The sequence below is a fragment of the Ostrea edulis genome, chromosome 4 (genome assembly GCF_947568905.1).
Source record: "Ostrea edulis chromosome 4, xbOstEdul1.1, whole genome shotgun sequence".
NCBI classification, from domain to species: domain Eukaryota; kingdom Metazoa; phylum Mollusca; class Bivalvia; order Ostreida; family Ostreidae; genus Ostrea; species Ostrea edulis.
Window position 1 is genome coordinate 49,629,547 of NC_079167.1, and position 23,422 is coordinate 49,652,968.

General features: G+C 34.8%; 1 protein-coding gene across 1 annotated transcript; it reads right to left on the reverse strand.

Annotated features, from left to right (window-relative positions):
* Positions 1-1,138: 1,138 nt before the first annotated feature.
* Positions 1,139-23,222, reverse strand: LOC130053807 (epsin-like). The gene is made up of 12 exons (XM_056161392.1): positions 23,123-23,222; positions 19,893-19,934; positions 17,593-17,722; positions 16,618-16,739; positions 16,165-16,434; positions 13,804-14,187; positions 13,605-13,691; positions 12,844-13,008; positions 8,119-8,182; positions 7,850-8,010; positions 4,764-4,931; positions 1,139-1,385 (listed from the first exon to the last, which is right to left on the reverse strand). The coding sequence occupies exons 1-12, from the start codon at positions 23,220-23,222 to the stop codon at positions 1,339-1,341; spliced, it is 1,740 nt and encodes a 579-aa protein (XP_056017367.1). The 3' UTR covers positions 1,139-1,338.
* Positions 23,223-23,422: the final 200 nt, after the last annotated feature.

Genomic DNA, 23,422 nt, shown 5'->3' on the forward strand with positions numbered 1-23,422 from the left:
CGAGTTAGAATAGGTCCTCAGTAGCCCTTGTTTGTCATAAGAGGGGACTAAATGGGGAATGCATAATTTGGATGAGACCACAAAAACCGAGGTCCCCTGTCACAGCAGGTGTGGCACGATAAAGATCCCTCCCTGCTCAAATGCCATAAGCGCAGAGCATAGGCCTAAATATTGCAGCCCTTCACTGGCAATGGTGATGTCTCCATATGAGCAAAATATTCTCCAGAGGGACGTTAAATAATATTCAATAGTTACAAGCAAGATTAAAGTTCAGGACACCCCCCCCCCCCCTCCCCGACTATAGTCGCATGGGCATAAAAAGAAAATTGAATCCACACAACTTGAGTAATTTGTATATGATTTAGTGTGGCCCTGCTACTCTTGAAAAGAATTTGATATCATTCACATATAAAACTTTAATCTATTGTGACCCCAACCCATCTCTGGGGCCCCTGAATTGAACAAACTTGAATTTGAACTGCCTAAAGATACTTGCATATCACTATGACTAATCATTGCCCAGTTGTCGTTGAGATGATTTTCACAGATATTTTTCTGTAAATTCCCATGCAACAAACTTTGAATCTACGCCAAGTCAGGAAGCTTTAATAAAAATTTCACCTTTTCTGGCCTAGTGATTCTTGAGAAGATTTTTAAATGACCCCACCCTATTTTTGTCTTTTTTTAATTGTCTCCCCTTTGAATGGTCCTTCATTTTAAATAAACTTGAATCCCCTTCACCCAAGAATGATATGTGCCAAGTTTGATTGGAATTGGCCGAGTGGTTCTGGAGATGAAAATGTGAAAAGTTTACCACGACAACATATGCTGGATAAATTTCGATCCAACCAACATGTCTAACACAATTACAATGGGTATAGAACATTGCTCTCCAGTTTCATTACAATATGATTTAAACTGTCGGAGAAACTGTGTTTAAAAACTTTGTGATGGCCATACAGAATATAAACAATAATGTAATAAAGAATTCAAGCACCATCAGCAACAGTAATTCCTCTGTTTCTTCCACATGCATTTTATATGCTTTGGCAGTGTTACAAATACAGAGATAATTCCGTATACCCTACATGCACACTGTGTATACACGTACATCTAATTATGACGCCAAAGAGATCCATTCGTGTACACTTTTATTCTTCTGACTACAAGTGACACAATTACAACAATGTAATGCAAGCTTTATGAAAAGATAAAACATCATGGGTCCACAAAATGAATTAATGAAATTTCAGAATGTTTTTGATGAGATGAATTATAAAAGTAACATGACCATTTACTATGACAATCCTTTACATGAATTATATCCACATTATTTTTTCAGTAATAGTCTCCATAATTGTTGTTCCCATAATTTCTGGAACCCCCTATAAAAAGAAAAAAAAGACATTTTATACAGATGCTTGATACATGTACTACTTTTTCGCTTTGTTCACGATGATTTCCGAATCGTGGAAAATATATCGGTGTAAATTTGATACAAAATTTTGTTTTTATATTATTACTATATAACTCATATAGCATACAGATAATAGTACGGTGAAAGTTCTGTGTTCAGTGTGTTTTGTTTTGTTCTATATCTGACAGGTAGCAGGTATGTAGGCCTCTGTGTTTATTTCTTAAATGACAAGCTATTTAAATGGGCCACGTCCCTTGCTTCAATCTATGAATAATAATACCTGAGATACTCGTATATGTAACGGTACATGGTTTATGACTGTTTTAAACTCTGAAAATAATTATCGATAAATATTTTGCATCACATCTATGTTTGCTGGAGCTTTGTCCAGCTGAAATACTGGAGTGCATGGCAAAATTTTCTGCAAATCTTATGTATGTCAATTACTCTGAAAAGTGAAGATAACGAACAGCGATTTACATTACTATACCGCCAAATTGTACATATTTACTCGAGTGTAAACAAAAGTGCAAAATCGTTTGTAAAAAATGGTACGCAGCACCGGTGTGTGATCAGCTGAGCGCGTCTTCCTAAATTGACAAGGTGAAAGGTTGATCTATCTCTCATCCAGATGAAGCCACTTGGAGCAAAATGGCTGACAAAGCTCTATGATTACATGCGAACAAAACCAGTAATCATCCGAGATGGATTCAGAGAAGCAGGAAGATAATCTATATTGAGATTTGATTAAATTGTGACAGCAATTCAGAAATTGTATAAATCATTTCATTGATTGAATTTTTGCATTAAAAATAAGAGTAATACGGCTTTTTTCCCCATATTAAATTGAAATAATCGTGAATTATATTTTCACTATGACTTTGAAATAGTGAAAATTTGATTCACGTAAATTTAATATACTGTTTTAGGTTCTAATTCGCGGAAAAAAACCATGATGTGGAAAAAACCCGATATGCGGTATTACAAGAGATGTGATGCATTTCCTTCAAGATATTATACCTCTTGAACTTTTTCGAATGCCTAGCACATTAAAAAGAAATACATTCAATTCATTCATTTTAGATGCCAAATTTTGCTACTCCCCATCTACAGAAATTTCAACAGCAAATGTGACACATTTTCTCCAATGACAAAGCATCATTCTAGTCTAAGGCAAAACAAATCGATATTATCGCAATTCACCTTTGAATTAGAACGCTTTGGCCGATATAGTATTGCGTTGCGTGATGACACAGTTGAATCTGTTTGTAATACAATTGCAAAAGAAACTCTCATTGGTCCATATGTACAAGTCCGCCCAAATTCCCTTATACGGGAGTAGTCGGCATTAGAAAACATGATGGCTAGATGGAAACAAACTTCAAAGGAAAAAAGAGAAAAAGTTGTATTCTTGTGTTGTTGTCTCATATATTTAATATCAAAAAATTCCTAACATATTTTCCTACTATACTTGTGTTCAAACATACCTTCAAATATTTATTAAAGCCCCATACGACCCCAAAACTCACAGCTTTTGATGATTTCGTTCGTTGATGTAGCCATGTTTATAGGTAGCCAGTCAATATTCGAATCCCGGTTTATTTCCATATTTGCACAATAGCGTCTAGATGTGAGCTAATACCCCCACAAATATTTTAGCCAAATATTCTAAATAATATATCATCCCAGTTCCATTAAATGATAATTATTCAAATAGCTAAACTCACGGCAATGCGGATTTTCATTAGTCTGGGCCGGTCTCTATCTCTGCCACACAAGTGTTAAGGACCACAATGGGCTTGTGTAGCATTTTCATTAATCAAGAGCTTATTTTACCTTCACAAAAACTATTTTTTAAAATTTCTATTAATTATTCGTGTTGATAATAAATGAAGAGCGAATACATAACTTACAACCAATTTTATAAATAGATACCAATAGCAACAGAGTTCGAATTGACCGGCTACCTAACATGGCTACGTCAACAAGCAAAATCATTTGAAGCAGCAAGTTTTCGGGTCGTGCGTGGCTTTAATGAATATTTGAAGGTATGTTTGGACACAAGTATAGTAGCAGAGCTGCCAACATTATGAAATGGAAAATAGTAAGGCGGGGGTCAGGGGGCCTAGGTGGCCCCCTGCTGCTGGAGAACTTTTATGAATAAATATGTAACCTGAGCAATTTTAGGCATATTTCAAATCCAAATTTAATGAATTTAGACATACTAATTGTCAAGCATTACATGATTTTACAACTGCAGAAAGTCTAACTTTATACATCTTTTATTAATTTTACATTCTAAAACTTGTGTACAAAACCTTGCTACATTAGTACAAATCATAATTTTACAGTTACTGTGTCAGTTATTCTGGCAAATTATTTTATGTTATTTTCCCCGCCGTGAAAAATGTTAAAGTTTGTCAAACAGATTGTACACTTAGCATACAAACTCCCACTTTCTGACTTTGAAATGAATAGATGTTTACTTGCATATTGTTCTTTGAATTTCTGGCTTCATTCGATTTTCTTCTTTGGGAGATTATTGTTGTTATTTCCATCAATGCATGCCTTACGTTTAATAGCAGCTGCCATACTGTTTATTTCAAAGCATTAAAATGGTCGAGGTTTTGTATATATATAGACTATGCAAACAAATGTAGTAATGACTATGGCTTGTTTATTATAAAAGTAAAAACCAATGACGGACAGCTCTAAAACTTTTGAAATGTCAACTAAGCGAAAATCGGAAGATATATAGTGAAATCGTAAGGCGTATTTTCGGCCCTAAAATCGTAAGCCTTACGCCAAAATCGTGAGGGTTGGCAGCTCTGTAGTAGGAAAATATGTTAAGAACTTTTTTATATTGAATTTATGAGACAGCAACACAAGAATACACCGATAACGCGATATCAGGCCTCAACCATGCGCAGCTTTTTGTGCCCCGTAAATCAAAGGTTTTTATAAGAGCTGGATCTGTAGCTCCGTTCCGTCACAATATTTTTTTCAGAGAGCTACAGTTCTCCAGGTAGTAATTTTCTAGTCTGTCCATCTTATCTGATCACCTGAATCAGCTTGAGAAAGTGGGCGGGCTGTAATCAGCCAATGAAAACTCTTGTTGTATTACATCAAACATGTCATTCAAACTGTGTGATCGTCTCATTCAATTGTGTCATCACACAGCGCAATACTATATCGGGTAAAATGTTCTAATTCAAAGGTGAATTGAGATAACACACCTGAAAAACTGTTAAAAAGTGGACAATTTTTGTTAAACACCTAGGTTTTTCTCCCACCCACTTGATTAGAAAACTTTACCCTTCAATAATCTTCTATCATGCACACTTACCACTGCCCTGCTTTGACATATTATACTGTTCCCATTTGGACTGGGCTGAGGTCCATGACTTCTCCCTAGGTGATTCTTGTTTGGGGTTACGTCTTTGGGGTGAGGAGTTTCTGTTGCCATAGCCCCGTCCACCATCTCTTCTGTTGCCTCCACCTCCTCTTTGACCTCCTTCAAAACATTTGTAATATGAAATACATGTACATGTACATGGAATTCTTTACTGTAAATATTCTATGCAGTTTACGAAGTCCTGGCCTGGAATTTAATTCAATGAAAATTGCTCTATATCATATACTTCACTAATAACACATTTCAAACATTTTTAAACCTCAAAACATACAATGAATATGTCATTTTGGGGATTAAATAATTGTCTTGCAAGACAATAATTTTTCCTTACATATTTCTTTACACTAAAATTGGTTACCTAACGTAGTTTTATTAGGTTTCTCTTGCTTTTGTACAAATTGAATGTTATCATTAGTCATTAAAATATATTCCTATGCCATTGTGAGATTTTGAGAAAAAAAATGGTTGCCATTACTTTCACAGCTAATGATTTAAGTAAGTTCACCCCATTTTCACCATTTCTGATAAAAGACATGGCCCTACATTTGAATAAACTTGAAAACCCTTTACCTAAGGATGTATTTTAAAGTTGGTTGAAATTAGACCAGTGTTTAAAAGATTTTTTGAAATAGATGTGGTCCTACATTTGAATAAACTTGCAAGGATGCTTTATGCTAAGTTTGGTTGAAATTGGCAATGCAATTTTTGAGAAGTTATATGTGCAAAAATATAATGCTGACTGCCAACAAACAAATTTGATAAAAATAAAGTGCTCTGCCATGACACATGATACACCGATCAAAAGTTTATTCATTATAAAGAAATGAATTTGCATAAGACTAAATCATGTCAACTTTGGTGCATCAATTGTCTTGTTAATGTATTGATCTCTTAAATTGTTCAAATAACTACAGAAATGATATTTCAAAACATATTTCATTTTATTACATGTATCTAGATAGATAATTTTTTTCACATGGTATAAATTTCTTAACAATTTTGGGTTGTGCAAAGAAATGCCCCATAAATCAAGGAGTGACAAATCATTTCCACAGTATTCTTACATCATACTCATTGAATTTTAACAGGACAGATGCAATTTGGCTCTTATCAAAATGATCTTTTCATGTCCATTTGAATTCCTTGAAACACCATTACATAGATCATTACCCCATGGGATGAATGGAATCTTTAACTAGATAGAAGTAATTTGGCTCTTGTCAAAATGACCCAGGTATCAAATAGCCTAGGTGAGACCAGGTATATATTTAAAGGCAGTGTATTGGTTTTTAATTTCTATTGGCTGGTTATTAGTATTTCAGCTAATGAGAGACCCTGGTGGGAATTTCAGGGTACTTATTTTTTGGTGACAGTAGTTAATGAGTTGTTAGACAAGTAGAAGAATATTCTGTCTTCACAAAGTTGTGGATGCTACATTTCAGGGGATGAAATTAGCAAGAAATACTCTAAAAATGAGAGTCAATCGCAAAAATTGCAAGTGAAAAAAGTGGACACTTGAAAATCCTAGCAAGTGGTGATTTGCAAACCATGATTGTCTCATTCCCCCCCCCCCCCCCCATTTTTTTTTTTTTTTTTTTTTTGGTAGTGATGCATAAATTGCTTTTCTTAAACTTGAACTCAGAATCATATACATGGTTGTTATAACAACTGCTTTCAACAACTGTTTCTATCCACCTTTTTCTTTGATATAATTTTTTAGAAATTCAGAATCAAATATAAATGCTTTAAAGGCCAGACATCGCATTATGATCACAAATATAGACATGTGCCATTGTTGTAGAAACTGGAAGATTTTGAATTTAGACCTGCAGTGTATTAGTAGAATAAGTGTCAAGGGACCCAACATTGCAACATATGACCCATGTTAGTGACTTGTTCAAACGAATGTCTGTTGACCCACTTGGCTCAGTAATCATGGGGGAAAATCATTGATTCAAATAAAACATGGAAAAAGAGCAGATTCATTCTTTTTATTTTAGCTTCTAAGGTTTTCACTTTAGTATGTGGATTTTATATTTTAATGCCGTTTTAACTCACCTGCGCCGTCGGCAAAAACTATTCACATTTCCATCTTCTCCAGAACTATTGGGTCAATTTCAACCAAACTTGTCCAAAAGCATCCTTGCATGAAGGGCTTTCAAGTTTGTTCAAATGAAGGGCCAAGCCCCCTTCAAAGGGGAGATAATTACAAAAATGCAAAATAGGGTGGGATCATTTAAAAATCTTCTCAAGAACCATCGGGCCAGAGGAGCTGAAATTTACATGAAAACTTCCTGACATAGTGCAGATTCAAGTTTGTTAAAATCATGACCCCCTGGGGGTAGGATGCGTCCACAATAGGGGATCAAAGTTTTACATACAAATATATAGGGAAAGTCATTAAAAATCCTCTTCTCAAGAATCACTGGGCCAGAAAAGTTTACATTAACATGAAAGCTTCCTGACATAGTGCAGATTCAGGTTTGTAAAAATCATGCCCCCCGGGCCAAGATGACTCAGGTGAGCAATGTGGCCCATAGGCCTATTGATTTTCCATTGGAACCTGAAGTTTTGAAAAAAAGACCATGTAATTCATAATTCTGGTAAAAGCATTCATACCAACTGTAACTATGCACCAGTTTTCCTACGAAATGTTCAGGAACAAAGGAAATAATTCTAAAGATGCACTTTTCTCTGAAGGTTTAAGCCCTCCCCCTCATTTAATTAAGACCCATGGAATTCACAAATTTCTCCCACCACCTCAAAGGATGCTACACAGAAATGTTTGGTGAAAATTGAAAGTGAAATTTTTTTGCTGAAAAATGCTCAAAAGTTTGTGACGCTGGACTAACAGGCACATATAGCAATATATCATATGAGTGACTCAGGTGACCTAGAGGGCCATAACTAAAATGCAACATTTTGAAAAATATATTCATCAATTTGGAATAGATTGGACAGCAGATTGACCAGAGTTCTTTTTTTCTACTTGTATTCCACACATGTATATGCATTACCGTAATTTGATCTTTTTGGGCCTCGATGGTCATCATAATCACTCTTGCGTTTGTTCGACTGGAACCTGTCAAAGTTGTCATCAAACCTTTGGCTGCTTCCACTGGCAATGCCGGTCATAAATGGTACATCCTCTGAAATTCTTGGTGGATCCACATCATACCTAAATCCAAAACACCAACTTATTCTTCATGTTTCAATGTGAAAAACAGTATTCTCTAATTCATGTTAATAATCACATTGTACAAGTGACAAATTGAAATCTCTTCACCTCTTGGATTCATAGTTGTCTTGTCGCCCTCCATAGCTCTGTCTACCACTACTTGGTCTTGGGTCTGGAAAAAGAAATGTCAATTTAATACTAGGATCTTGTGAATTCTCATATTGACAAAATCTTAGAACATCACAGACATCCTTCTGAATCCTGATTTAGATTCTGTATGATTTAATATACAATCTACAGCACAGATATTACTTCAGTATGATTTGGAGTTCTGTAAAATAACTGCACAGTTCTCAAAATTTCTTAAGCCCAGTATCATGCAGTAGCAACATTAACATGAAATAAATGTTTCTATCTATTTCATTTCAGAATAAGCAGTATTTTGCTGAAGAAGAAAACTTTCAACTTCCTTCCTCAATGATTGAAGAAGATGTAATCTTGAGGGGGCTACACCCCCCACTTTAGTTGGAAAAGCTTAATAAAACAAGAGGCCAATGGGCCACAACACTCACCTTGCCCATATAGAGGTAAAGTTTGGGACTCTAGGAGTATAAACCCTAATTGTGGACCTGCCCTATCAATTGCATTATAAACTGTATCCTTGAGGTTCTTGAAAGGAAGATTTTATTTTTTAAAATTCTAGTAAATACACATGTATTCCAAAGTAGAACATAAAACTCATATGTGGCCCTGTCCAAGGGACATTGTTTGCACAAAACTGAATCTACAGTGCACAAAGATGCCTTAACATCATATAGATTGTACCTGCCTTCTTCACACAAGTTTTTCAAATCCATTCTTATATATTCCAATAAATTACTAATGGCTGTTCCAGAAATTTTTTTGTGTGGGTGGTCGTATTTTTTCAGATTTTATTTGGTCCGTGGTTGGACTGTTAATAAAATATTTATTATGGGTAGTGGGTAGTTTCTATTGTTTTTTAATTTTGTGCCACGTGGATGTTGCGTTTTCAGAATATTTTTATTGTCGCTCTAGTCGTGTTGGTTACAAAACGTCGGAGGGAAAATTGAAAACGTGCTTTCGAAATGTTGCTCGGAAGTAACATAGAACTATTCGAGTTGTCGCTCTTTGCAGCGCATAACTTTCCATTACGGCACTCTTCAAATTAGAGGCGCGTTTAGTAGGGTCCGTTGGGACGTGATGGCGGCGAACTCTGTTCTGTAGATTATTACAGTTTACAGTGCATCGATTTTGGGAATATTTTGAAACCAATAGGTATTCCGTTTTCTAATAAAAATAGGCAAACCTTGGTTGATTTATGCGAGGGTACCGATGCGTTATATTTATCAGTCTGTGATGGTGATTATATAGAGGCCTCCGGGCGCGGGCTCCATTAGAAGACGAACGATTCGTGGAAAAACATATCCATACCCATTTCATGATAATAGCATCGCTTGGACTCCCAATCTTTCCAACATTCCCATCATAGATGCTTTTGATTGTTGATGTGACATCATTTCTTCGGAACTACTGTGATACAATGTCGCACAGGCATTACCGCGTCATTGACTAATATGTTGACTGTGCTACCGTTTGAGCGAGGGCAGCTTCATATATGTACATATTTTGTAATGTTCATGCTTTGATCAGGTTCAATTTAAACAATATCTATTTGCAAAATACTCATTACATGAATTTTCTCCCAGGGTTTTATATTAAAAATCATAAAAACATGTATACATGAATGTGATTTAAATATTTTTATGCTATATAGTATATATACATTTTATTTCTGCTGCCTTCACTGTGACTTGCTTCAACTTCGATGCACGACCTGTTCTGAACTGTATGTTCTCAGCCTCTACTTCCTTTTTTCTACTCTCAATCTTTTCAAAGTTACTAATTGTATGATAAAAATGCCTAAACCTTTCAAGTTTGTAAAACTATGTTTAAACAGCACTGTCTTTGAACACAAAACGCATTTCAATATGTCATGAAAATTTAAAAATAAATCGATAAATTCAACTATTTGGCATGTATATCCCCCCCCCCCCCCTTGCGAACCTATCTAATTAGAAAAATAAAATTCAAATGATAATCCCCTTGTAGCAATGGTATGTTCTAAAAGAGAAAATTAGAACAAGTTTTATAATATTGTACATAATCCTAGTTGTAACACAATGAAGAAATATTTCAGCATTCACATATAATCATTGAATAAAATTGCAACATCATTGATTTCAGCCCCTCTCCTGGAATGCTGTTGTTGTGAGGATACATTAATTAAGATCAATTTACAAAACTAGAATTAAGGATTTTTCAGTCGTTAATTTATTTAGCAAGTGGCATGGGGTTGGTTATCATGAGGGGGGGGGGGGGGGGGGGGGGGGTGGTGTCATCGTGGTTTGCATTACCAGACATGTTAAAAGGAAATGGATTGAAGCACTTGTTATTTTTAGTCACGGGAAAAAAACCAAAGATTTAAAAAAAAATGTTTTCAATCCAATCGATTTTTTGTAATTTTTTAAATACCACTAATTCAGTACCTGTGATCCCTCACATATTCTAACAGTTTTTAAGAAGTTAGTCTCCCTTTTTTTTTTTTTTTTGGTTAGAATAATAAATTGCTATTGAGAATTTAGTATTTTTATGTTCACGTAATAATAATGTCCTGGTAGTATAACTTTTAACAAGTACGTATTTAGATCCGCCACTGTCTGCCTTATTATGACGTACGTCAAAATGTAGACATGACGTCGCATATCATCTTAGCCTGCCTTTCATAAACATTGCACTCCGTTAAACATTTCGCCTAATGGTGCACTAAATTTTGGAGCTAGGAGGCCACAAGATTAGGATGATATTCTGCTTAAGTTTACAATCATATTCCAAGGTGTGACTTGGCGAGATCTCAGCCATTTTTGACAAGGGACTTCTGGGATTGGCATAAAAAAAATTTCCTTGTTAAGAGGTTGAAATTTAGCTCGGATTATTTCCCGCGCTTTAGTCATTAGAGCTCGCAGTACGAGCCTGCGCTTGCTACTAGAATGTTTGTCCCGAAAACATCGCGAGATTTGTACTGTTTTCATTTTTTGAAATATTTTTGTGGTGGGTCTGGTTAAGTTTTTTTTTTAATTAGATGGGTCATTGTAAAATGAGTTATATTAATTTGATGGGTCATGGGGCAATTTCTTATTTTTTTTTATGGGTGCTTGGTATATACAAAAGGTGCCTCCCTACCCCTACCCCCCCCCCCCTCCCATGTATTTATTTCTGGAATAGCCCTAAATCCTTTTGTGCCCCTACCCTGATGATTACAGTATGAACAAACTTGAATCTATATGTACACACTACACAAGGATTTTCCCCTTATGGCTTTTGTTTCTTCCAAGGTATTTCAACAGTCCCCAGTGTCTGATCCAACACCTTAGCAATCCAGCACACTGGAAATTCCGACCCAATATCTTATTCCCAAATTTTTTATTAAAAGATTCACACAATTAAACACTGTTCAACCTGACTAAGTTGTATATTACACAATTAATGACTACATGTAAGGTCTACAGTCTGACTACTGTCTATTACACAATTAATGACTACATATAAGGTCTACAGTCTATTACACAATTAATGACTACATATAAGGTCTACAGTCTGACTACTGTATATTACACAATTAATGACTACATATAAGGTCTACAGTCTGACTACTGTCTATTACACAATTAATGACTACATATAAGGTCTACAGTCTGACTACTGTCTATTACACAATTAATGACTACATATAAGGTCTACAGTCTATTACACAATTAATGACTACATATAAGGTCTACAGTCTGACTACTGTCTATTACACAATTAATGACTACATATAAGGTCTACAGTCTACTGTATATTACACAATGACTACATATGAGGTCTAAAGTCTGACTACTGTATATTACACAATTAATGATTACATACATGTATAAGGTCTACTCTCGGCTATATGGACCTGTTCAGGAATTGGTTGACTGGAGCCAGAGACTGATCAACCAATACCTGACCAGGTCTGTGTAGTCACGAGTACACCTCATCAAAACTCAGTAACTGCATTATCAAAAATTTTAAAACAGTTTTCTCAATATATTTTTTCTTATCTCTTTAACAAACAAGAAGCACCCACATGCCTTATTAGTCCCCCAAGTATTAGTTAAAAGTATCACTACCTCTAAGGACTATGATATCTATAACAATTTTCCTGTTGTTCTGCATATCTAAGCCAAATTCTAATACTTTAATGACAGTTTAAAACAAGATGTGTTCTTCAAACAAAAATATCCCCCAAAAGTGTCCATACTGATGACAGACTTTACATAATACTGTATGACTATTTTGGACCTGCCCTAGAATTTAGAAGGAGAAAGTAGTCCTTTACTAAATTTGTGAGGGGTTTTGGTTCCAGAGTGGGGCCAAAATTATTATAGAGATTGTTGTCTTTGTCATTTGAAAGACTTCATTAATCTTGCTGATACTATATAAAAACGTAATGCATATTTAGGAAAAGCAGAAAAGGGTGAACCAAAATGTGAATTTTGCAACCCCAGGGTTATTACTCTAAAGCGGGAAAAAAATAGTCCTTTGGTGTTAATATAACATATATTATATAGAACCTTTCTCCAGTATGGGTACTTTTGGCGACATTTGTGTTTTAAGAACAAATCTTGTTTTATACTGCTGCTGAATGAACCTATTGATTTTCGAGGTCTATGTCAAACTGACATCTATGAGGGGCGTGTAAACATGCGATACGATACACCCTATCCTTACTTCTCTGTGGGTTGGGACACTCCCTTGCCCAGTGACCCCTTTCTCCGCACTTGTTGCACATGTCCTCTGGTTTTGGTCCTCCAAGCTTGTTTGCTACATGTCCACGGTCTGAAACATGTCCACGGTCAGAAGAATGTCCACGGTCGGAAGTCATGGAAGCGGTTGCTGCAAAGTATTGAAAAAAAATATTGACAAGATGATTCATGATTCAACAAGAATATCTGTAAAATTGATGGATGCTCCCCTTACTGCATCTAACAAATGAACTACTTCATATGAGAAATCACTTGCACAATGATAAATAACTGTTGAAATATTGTTGAAACTGAAGTTTATTCATATATAAGGTATATGTTCTGAGTGATCTTGACTTTTAAAAAATGACCTTTATCTGAAAGCCATTTGCCTACAGGTATTACTTATTTCTGTGATGATCAACACCTGTTCATAAAATTGTTGAAATAAGGAACTTTTCCCTTACAAAATGTATATGTTCTGAGTGACTTTGACCTTTACAAAATGATCTTGGTCCAAAAATTCCTGTCCCAAGGAATAGTTACGATCAATTATGAACAATTTCATGAAAAGTATGAGCTCAGATGGACAGACAGACACGACAGTGACTATATGCTCCCCCCCTGTAAAATTTCAGGGAGCATAATAAAGCATGAATTTTACTTTGTTTACATATATGTTTACTGATAGACTCATAATTCTATACATCACAAAGATCACAATTTTCCCTGAAATGAATTTTTTACCTCTTTGGTTCTGGTTTGGACATTCCCTAGCCCAGTGGCCATCCTTTCCACATTTGAAGCAGGCAGACTCTCCTGGAGGAATATTGCCTGTTTTCATAAACTACAGTCAGAATTTTGTACATCCATATGCATCCAGCATAATATCAAAGTTAAAGCCATAAACTTCAAAATCTTTTGCATTTTAAATCAAGCTTAGTACCTGGAGTGTTGTTGTTGTTCCTTCGGTTACTTGAGCCTCCTCTAGAGTGAGAATCAAAGTCATCACGTCGGCCCTGCGACCTCTGTGTTCCAATAATTCCCATTCTGCTTCCTCCCATTCTATCTCCACCACGTTCAAACGAGTCCCTCCGGTTCCGAACTTCATTGATGTTATCCATCTCATTGAAGCCTCTTCCACCTCCTCCCATTCCACCACTGATGGATCCACCACCAGACATCCCAGCATTCATGTTCAGCATGTTCTGCTGATTGGCCATCTGCCTAACCAGATTCTGTTGCTGAGCCAGTTTCTGCTGGCTGGACATCACCATGTTAGTCAGAGCTGACATCTGGTTCACCAGCATCTCAGTTGATGGTCCTGTATCTACAAAATAAACAAATATACCTTAGCAGGTTTCTTGGGGGGGGGCACAGATTAAAATTTGGCAAAGGATAACTTCATTCTGACAGTTGTGAATATGGTGATGTAAATAATATTTACTATCTGAATGGTGTGACTATAAGGATAAATCATATAGCATATTGCGCTCATTAATAAAACAAGAATTGTTTTCATAAATCATAAACTGTCATATTGATGTCATTTCTGGAGTAATGATGTTTCTAAATGTATTATATGATTTCTACATATATTATGTAATAATTCCAATGTTATTTTAATATTACAATTGTTTTGATTGGAAAAGATAAATATAAATGAGAATTTACACATCAATAAATCTAAAAACGCTATGTATACATACGCGTTTGAAAATAAACAACATAGTGTGGGGGAAGTATTCAAATTATTGAAGTTGATGATGCAGGGAACGAATTGGAATTACAAGAATCAAACATTTTTTTTGAAGAATTTATCGATGTGTAAACTCTGGACATTTTACTCATAAACTTAACATAAAAGTGCTTTGCACTTTTATTCATTTTCTGAGTAAAATGTCCAGAGTTTACACATCGATAAATTCTTCAAAAAGAATGTTTAATCCTATAACAGTTTCGTGTTTCTTTACACTTATAACTTGTGCGATTTCTGGTTACGTTGTATACGTGTGTGCAGGTAGTTTATATACTATCCCTCATAATTTGTAAATCGCATCTAATGTTAAATTCCTTATTATGATTCATTGTACTTACATATCTAGAAGAGCATAATCCTATGGGTATAATTTTATCATCCAGGAATATTATATCTGTGTCAATTGGCTGTAATTGTTGTAAATGAAATTTCAAAGTCTGCATCTTTATTTCTAGATGCCGCCATCATGGTCTATACTTTATTTCTAGATACCGCCATCATGGTCTATACTTTTCGGAATATCACGCCCGATTTTTATTGCACTGTGTATTTTCGCATTGAAATCTAATGTCTATTGAAAGCTGTTGTACTGTATGAAACTCTCAAAATATTGTTTATTATAATTTATGTACGTTATTCATTGCTATTGTTGAACATATATTTTATTGCCAGCGACTGTCGGTGATACCGGAGATCTGCCGGTCATCCCTAGGAAGCGCGTGGGTCTCCAGGGATATGGGATATATATAGAGGAGAGCTAAGCAGTGCCGAGGACTCGGGGTTAAGCTTCTAAGGTTAGAGGGTGTTTGTTTTTATTCTCAGATTTTTCAGTAGGAGTTTAGTGATTTCTTTTATAGTAATTAATTTTTTTAATCACAATTCATACGAGTTAATCTCGTATCAAGAGTAAAGTTATCAAATCTTGTATCAAGAGTAAAGTTATCATAAGTATACTATTTATCATAAAACGTTTATAATGGGTTAATCTCGTTATCAAATGATTAAATAATTTTGTTACGGTTTGACTGAAAGTTATTCTTGAAGTCTTTCCATGTAAATAATTTATTATCATTGATAGTTCTTTGAAATTTAATCAATCTAAATTGATAATTGTTTTACACACACGCAAGTTTAGACACCATCTTTGTTACTACTGATCTTCCGACTTGCATATTAGTAAGTCGTACTTAAGCTCGAAAGTAAGTTGTTCATAAAAAATTCAAAATACAATATGATTCTTAAGCATAAGTTTTCAAAGCATAAAATTGATTTTTATGGTGTAATATAATTTAGAGGTAATAAACAGAAAATTTATGCCAAAAGCAGAAGGGTAGGCAAGTCTGTATCACATACAAGTCATAAATAACAATTTTAAAAGCTTTACTGCGATATGGAGTAGGGCAGTGCTTATGATATCAAATGTACTGAGAGGCCCTTTGGACTTCACAAGATTTGATCACATGCCTGCCCCACTTCATATCCCACTGAAGTTTTTAAAATGATTATTCATTCCTTACATATAAAATTTTGTACGCATCTCAAACTTACTTCTATTAGAACCAACGTTTCTGTTAGTGCCCATGTTTCTGTTAGGCCCCATGTTGTTATAGTTGCTTCTGTTGACTCCTCGCTGCATTCGGCCCCTCACGCTACCCATTTTATTAGCACCAAATTTGTACCTAGTGGAAAGACTGGTGCCCAACCGTTTGACAGGCATTGTTCGTCTATTCTTCAGGTTGGAAAACCTGCTACCGGTTGGTCTGCTATGTTTTTCTCTGGGTCTATCATGCTTTCTATCATCTTCCAACCTTTTTTGCACTATAAGAAAAGAACTTAAAAAATAAGTATCTGTAAAACATTTTTGGGATCGACAAGATTCAAACTAATGCAAGAATACAATAAATTTATAGTACTTATCTTGTATTCTCTAAAAACATTACACAAGAAATTCAAAACAGCGATATTTTACAAAGCATAATTGATTTTCATAAATTGACTGACCATGATCTGGCATGGGGTAGCAGTGGCTCAACTTAATCTTGTGGTCCCCCACCTCCACATCTTTGTTGCCCTCCACACAGCTAGCTGCCTCCTGTCCACTCTTAAACTCCAGGATAGCACACCTATACATAGGCAAACAGTAAATGGTCATCATGTCCACTAAGCCTGTACTATAATACTAGCAGCCTCCATTGTTTTCTGTCTTTATTAGGAATTTCAAATCTTAAAGTGCTTAAATAAATTTCATTACATGTATTGTCATAACCACTACTTTGTATCTGAAATTCCAAATGCCTTTGGTGATGGGGCTATTTTAATAAGTCGGTGCAGTGCCTTGTACTGCTTTGTGTGTGTCCACATATTGCTGTACATCTGTCAACCAAACTGATTTTGCACAAACACATGACATTACTGATACTCTCTCAGCAAAGCATATTGCCCATTCTGTTATCATTGAAGTCATATACAATGTAACTACATGTCTTATGTAGAACTTCTTTCAGTTAAAAAACTCTGCTCATTGAATCTGCACAGGGTATCCAAACTTACATACTATGAGATCTGCCTATTTTTTTTACACGGCTTTATGAATGGATAACTTGTGTATATCATTCTAAAAGTAAACTACAAATATGGAACTCATCATGTAAGCATCTTCCTTTTCTGAGAGAAGCAAATATCTGCTGAAGAAAAAAATCCACGATAACCTTGCTTTCCAAAAGCAAGAATAATGGCACCATAACATGCAAACCTTTTAAAATATCAATTGAATACTGTCGATTCAAAAATCTATAAGCTTTCATCCAAAATTTCCATCAGCAAAATTATACTTTCATCATCATAGTATAATTTAATATCCAGCATTAATATCATAAGCCATTTATCTCTCAATCTGCTACACTTAGCTACTCACTCAAGAACTGGCAAAATTTTACCTTGTCTCCCATCTTTTCCTTTCAATTTCTTGCAACTTACCCAAAGTTTTCACCTTCCTCATTAGTGGGAATAAGAACATTGATGCATTCTGGGAAAATTGCTCTCAAAACCTCCTCTGTGGTGTCAGGGGGAATATTGGTGCAATAAGCTGATTTATCTTTTTTCTGACCTGAAATTCAACCTTCAAATGCAGAAAATGGCTCTTTCCAATCAGTATAGGCCTTGTCAGCCTTTCTCTCTGCCAACATGGTCATACAACAGCACTGCATGCTTTAAATCTTACCCTTGCGCAAAGCAATTCATTTCTATATGCAAAAACAATAACATTGGAATGCTATCAGTGTTTTCTCCATCTGAAGTGTCTCAAGCTGCATTTCCGGTTGATTTATGAATTTACAGATGAATTACGGTTTTCTTCTAGAATCCTTTTTAAAAAAAAACTATATGTCTAACAAATGAAGATTTCTTAAGCAAAAACATGTCTGTTTATATGCTGTAGTTTCCTTTTCTCATCCACTTTTTAACAATATGTTACACACAATACAAACTCATCAATGAGTTCCTTGCGCATCTTTATTTGTTAAGGTGATGAACACGTATCCAAAAAATGGCTACAGTTTTTCCAGGGACTGTCAACCACTGTATGTTGTCAGGATTTCTTTTGCAAAAACATGTCTGGTTTTTATGTCCAGTTTCCTTTTCTCATCCATGTATCAACAATTTGCTACACATAATACAGATTCGATTAGTTTCTAGAGCATCCTTATTTGTCAAGTTGGTAATGGTGTTTCAAAAAATGGCTACTGTTTTTTTTAGGAATTGTTTTTCCATCATATGTTCTATGAGACATCTGACATTGCTTGGGTTGCAAGTTTTCCAATCTTGTTTCCATGTGAAACAACATTTTTCGAATGTTTAACAGCCCAAATCTTCATTGTTCAATTCTTTCAAAACTTTTCTGATCTTTCTTCATGTCTAGGAATTACTGTACCAGGATACACATCAATCATTCCAGCACCTTACTTTCAACAATTTGAAACAAAGCCTGTGAAAGCCATTAATATACTGTATCATACATTATATTGTACATGATTTCAAACAATGTAGGTGATCCTGTCCAAGAAGCTGTTCTTTGATTGAATCATTTGTAGTTTGCATTTTTTCCATTTCCCATTTTTTTGAATTGGTATCATCCTCACTGTAGAATTTCCAACGAAAAGCTATATCTTTCCTCTGGTAGGATTGTCCATTTCATGACAATACCTGTAGTATTTTCTGTTTAGGCATAGGAATCGGTAAGTCTATATGGCATCATGACAATACCTGTAGTATTTTCTGTTTAGGCATAGGAATCGGTAAGTCTATATGGCATCATGACAATACCTGTAGTATTTTCTGTTTAGGAATCGGTAAGTCTATATGGCATCATGACAATACCTGTAGTATTTTCTGTTTAGGAATCGGTAAGTCTGTATGGCATCATGACAATACCTGTAGTATTTTCTGTTTAGGAATCGGTAAGTCTGTATGGCATCATGACAATACCTGTAGTATTTTCTGTTTAGGAATCGGTAAGTCTGTATGGCATCATAAACGTTAGAGTGTTTTCTTGCATTTTACTTTCTACATTCCAAGCATTCAAACTGGACAAAATATGTCTGTCTTTCGTTATCGTACTCGATGTCTCTGATGAATTTATTCTTCTAGATAACTGGAGAAAACACTGATATTTACACAGCACTGCCTTGCTAACATCAAAATCTTCTTCCTTGATCCATAAATGATAAGAAACTCAAAGCACACAAAAAATCATTTCCAGCCTACAATATTTAACAGATCTATCATTATATTCCTGTGGCTGCTAAAGATTTTCAGAATTTTGAAATACTTTTAGCTGCTATATCCTGTAAATTTTCCCCTAGTTTGCATGGTCACAGCAATCATTATTTAACATTGAAGTCCTTCCATGACTTTATTAAATCTTGAGCTCAGTGTCCTTTACACTGGAAGCCTATTACACACAAATCGATTTTCAGGATTTCCTCCATTTTTCTGTTTCAATTTCAGTGCAATTTCATAGAAAGTAGTACTGTAACTGTTACATGAACCTTGTTTATTCCATACACGTATTAAACTAGAGGATTACTTCCCTTTATAAACGCAACCCCTCATCCTTTTGAACCTTGAATTAATACCGAGCATTCCTTTGTTATTTCCCCATTTCTAAAAATATTTCAAATCTGATTTTCCAAATATACATGACATAGAAGAGAATATGTACAATGTACATGTGGTTTTCCATACTTAACCTGTATCAGACATAATAAAACTAGTATTACCTCCATCAAAATTTGGAAACTTGTCTCTCCTCTTCTCGGTCGCTGTAAATCAGACAAAGAAACAAACATTACATGTTTTTATAATGAAATAATTTAATTACACTTGTAAAACACAAATTTTCATTGGCCCATTTCAATTTATCAATATTTTTTATATCATATAAACTAAGTTGCTGTTAAGTTATGCCATATGATGTCTTAGGAATGACATCCCAAAATATTTGGCTTCCGTTTTTATTTTGTTGCTATGGCAATAGTGCCCTGTCTTATATTAAAAATTTTATTCTTCTTTCTTATTATTTGTTAAATTACACTGAATGTATCTTGAATGCATCTTTCATAAGGATCGAAATCTTGAATACATCTTTCATAAGGAATGAAATCTTAATACATCTTTCATAAGGAATGAAAGTTATAACAAACCTCACCCCATAACATAGCAAATCAGTTTCTGTATTTCAAGAAATTTTCTGGATTTATCAAAAGTAGATTTGTTGATACATGAGTTTGTGGAAAGCTACCTTATGTTCTTCCTTTATGCAGGCTTTCAAGTGACATTTTGCAAAAAAATAAGGACCATTTTTAGGACAAACTTATCAAAAAATAAGGGCCTTTTAAAGGATTTTTAAGGGCTTTTTAGACAAAAATAAGGGTTAAATCTACAAATCAATAGGAAAGAAAAAATGTTTTACTCACCATTTGCAAGAGCAATAATACAAAAACTAATTACCCACTCAGAAGATCATACCAGTGGTCATCAACAGCCATATTCGGCATTCAGCACAAACCAAGTTATAATCAATGCCGAATATAGCTGATAACCATCAAGATGTCTTCTGAGATGTACATTTAATCAACATATTCATTTTCTGAAAGTATACTAAGTATATATTTAATAAATTCCAACACTTACTTTATGTCCAATTTATTTAAACTTTCAAAATTTGAAAATGTAGGAATTTCAACAAAAAATTAGGGCTTTTTTAGGATTCTAAAACTCAAATAAGGAAAATAAGGGCTGTTGTAGAAAAATAAGGAAAATAAGGGCCCGCTTGAAAGCCTGTTTATGAGCAAAAACTGCTACTTTGCTGATCGATTGATTTTGTGGTCAAGCATACCCATGGAAACATTCACAATCAGTATTCAACAAAAAATATTTACATTTACTAAACCATAGCTGTTTTTTACTTATGAATTCTCAATAAAACAACTGCTTTGCACAATTGAACTATCAACTATACATAACAACCAACATTTAAACACCAAGTTCAATACAAAAAGTATTAAAAATAAATGTCTAGTTTGTTTTCATTATAAGGGATTCCAGATATAAAATCCTTAAATGATGAAACCAGGATATAAGCATATCACAACAAATTTCTATATAAAAATGGCTGACTGTAGATAGAACCCATGAAAGGATGGGAAATGACAGAATGAATCAACACTATGTGTCAATCATATTGACCTTCCACAAAGACATATTGACCTTACATATTGATGACCACATTATCAACAGTCAATCATCATAGAATGCATTTTCAACACAGAGTGATTATTATTTCTCAGTACTCGATTATATCTTACTAAAATAATTTACTATGTTAGTGGAACAACTTATGATTATATTTTTGGTCAATGGTCTGAAATGATCATTTATAAATGAACATGTACATATGAAAAGGATAGGCACATGTATATATTCAAAATTGATATTATTAAATCTTTTTTTTTGCATAAAAGTTGTTCATAAATTTATTCACAATAGATATAATCAATGTTATATGATTTAAACACCAATTTTGTGACATATGTTGGTTTTGGCTTGTTATCATTATCATATACCTAAGTATGTTCATGAGAAGGAATCTCTCTTTATTCACCCCCCCCCCCTCAAGGTCAAAATTAAAGTTTTTTTTTACAATGGATTCGTGTCCGGGCCATAACTTCTTTGTTCTGACATAGGCATACCATATTTGACACATGAGTGTATCACCATGAGACGATGTGTCATGTACCTTCATGAGCTCCATATGCCCTTGACCTCAAGGTCAAAATTAAAGGTTTTTATAATGGATTCATGTCAGGGCCATGACTTCTTTGTTCTTTGACATAGGCATACCATATTTGACACATGAGTGTATCACCATGAGATGATGTGTCATGTACCTTCATGACCTTGACCTCAAGGTCAAAATTAAATGTTTTTATAATGGATTCATGTCAGGGCCATGACTTCTTTGTTCTTTGACATAGACATACCATATTTGACACATGAGTGTATCACCATGAGATGATGTGCCGGGTACCTTCATGACCTCTATATGACCTTGAACTTTGACCTCAAGGTCAAAATTGATTGTAGGGTTTTGACATAGTCATACATGACATGGGTGTATCACCATGAGACTATGTGTCATGTACATTCATCAGGCAACGAAATTAAGGGGAAATACTCGCTAAATGCGAGTAAAAAATTGAAATTTCGAGTGAAAAATCACAAGTGATTGCAACTTTTTGCGAGTGAAAAAAACCCTGATCTTTTTTCAGATTTCCTCGGTTTATTGGCTGTACTTTGAAGTTTACAATAATTTTGTCTTGTGCGTAGAAACGCTTTACAGTGAAAACGAAATGTCGTCGGACCGACGGACATGTCCGGTAATTTTACTCTCGGTCCGGTAAACTTCGTTATATTTTCGGTCCGAATGTCCGGTGACTTTCTAGCAACGGTTTCGAAAACTACGCAGCATCCCCCCCTTATATAACTGGTACCGATAAACGGTACCATTTCCAATGCCAAAAACCGTTGATTTTTCCCAATTTTGAGACTAAAAATTCCCAATTCACTTGCCGAAAAATAGAACGCTGAAATCGTAATTTTCTTAGTCTGAAACGTTGTACAAGTTAACTAAGATGTTCCCTTCCGGTATTAAATCGAAAGTACAGATCATGGCAGTGTCAAGTGTGTTTTGTACAATGATTCCTTATGTTTCACAACAACAAATATTACCGTAAAAAAGTTTGTAAAGAGATGAATACTTCTTGTTTTGTTGTATTTTTTCTTTTCTTTTAGCTGAAATCATTTGCCTATACATTGGTAGAAAATTCTCAATTTGTTCGATTTTGACGCTATTTTTCCCAATTGAATGGGTACCGGTACCAGTGGGTAGAGAGAAAAAATCGCTGCTACGTTTCGACTTCCAGTTCCATTTATAAAAAAAAAAACATACAAAAACAGCAACATGTTCCAATCAAAATGGAACAGTAATACAGTCTACGGTAAACCTTTAAAACGAAAATCCATTGACCAGGAGTCTCAAAGTCTTTCATGTTTTAATATAAAAATAATACTACTTTTTTCGGTCTGGTAAAATGTGATTCGGTCCGGTAATGTTCCTGTGTTTACCAAACCGAATGTCCTGTAAAACATTTCAACATTTCGCGATCACTGCTTTACAGAATGAATATACAAGTATTGAAAAAGTAAACCTGGATCGCTAAGGCCAAGGTCATCTCAGTCAGTGATGTCG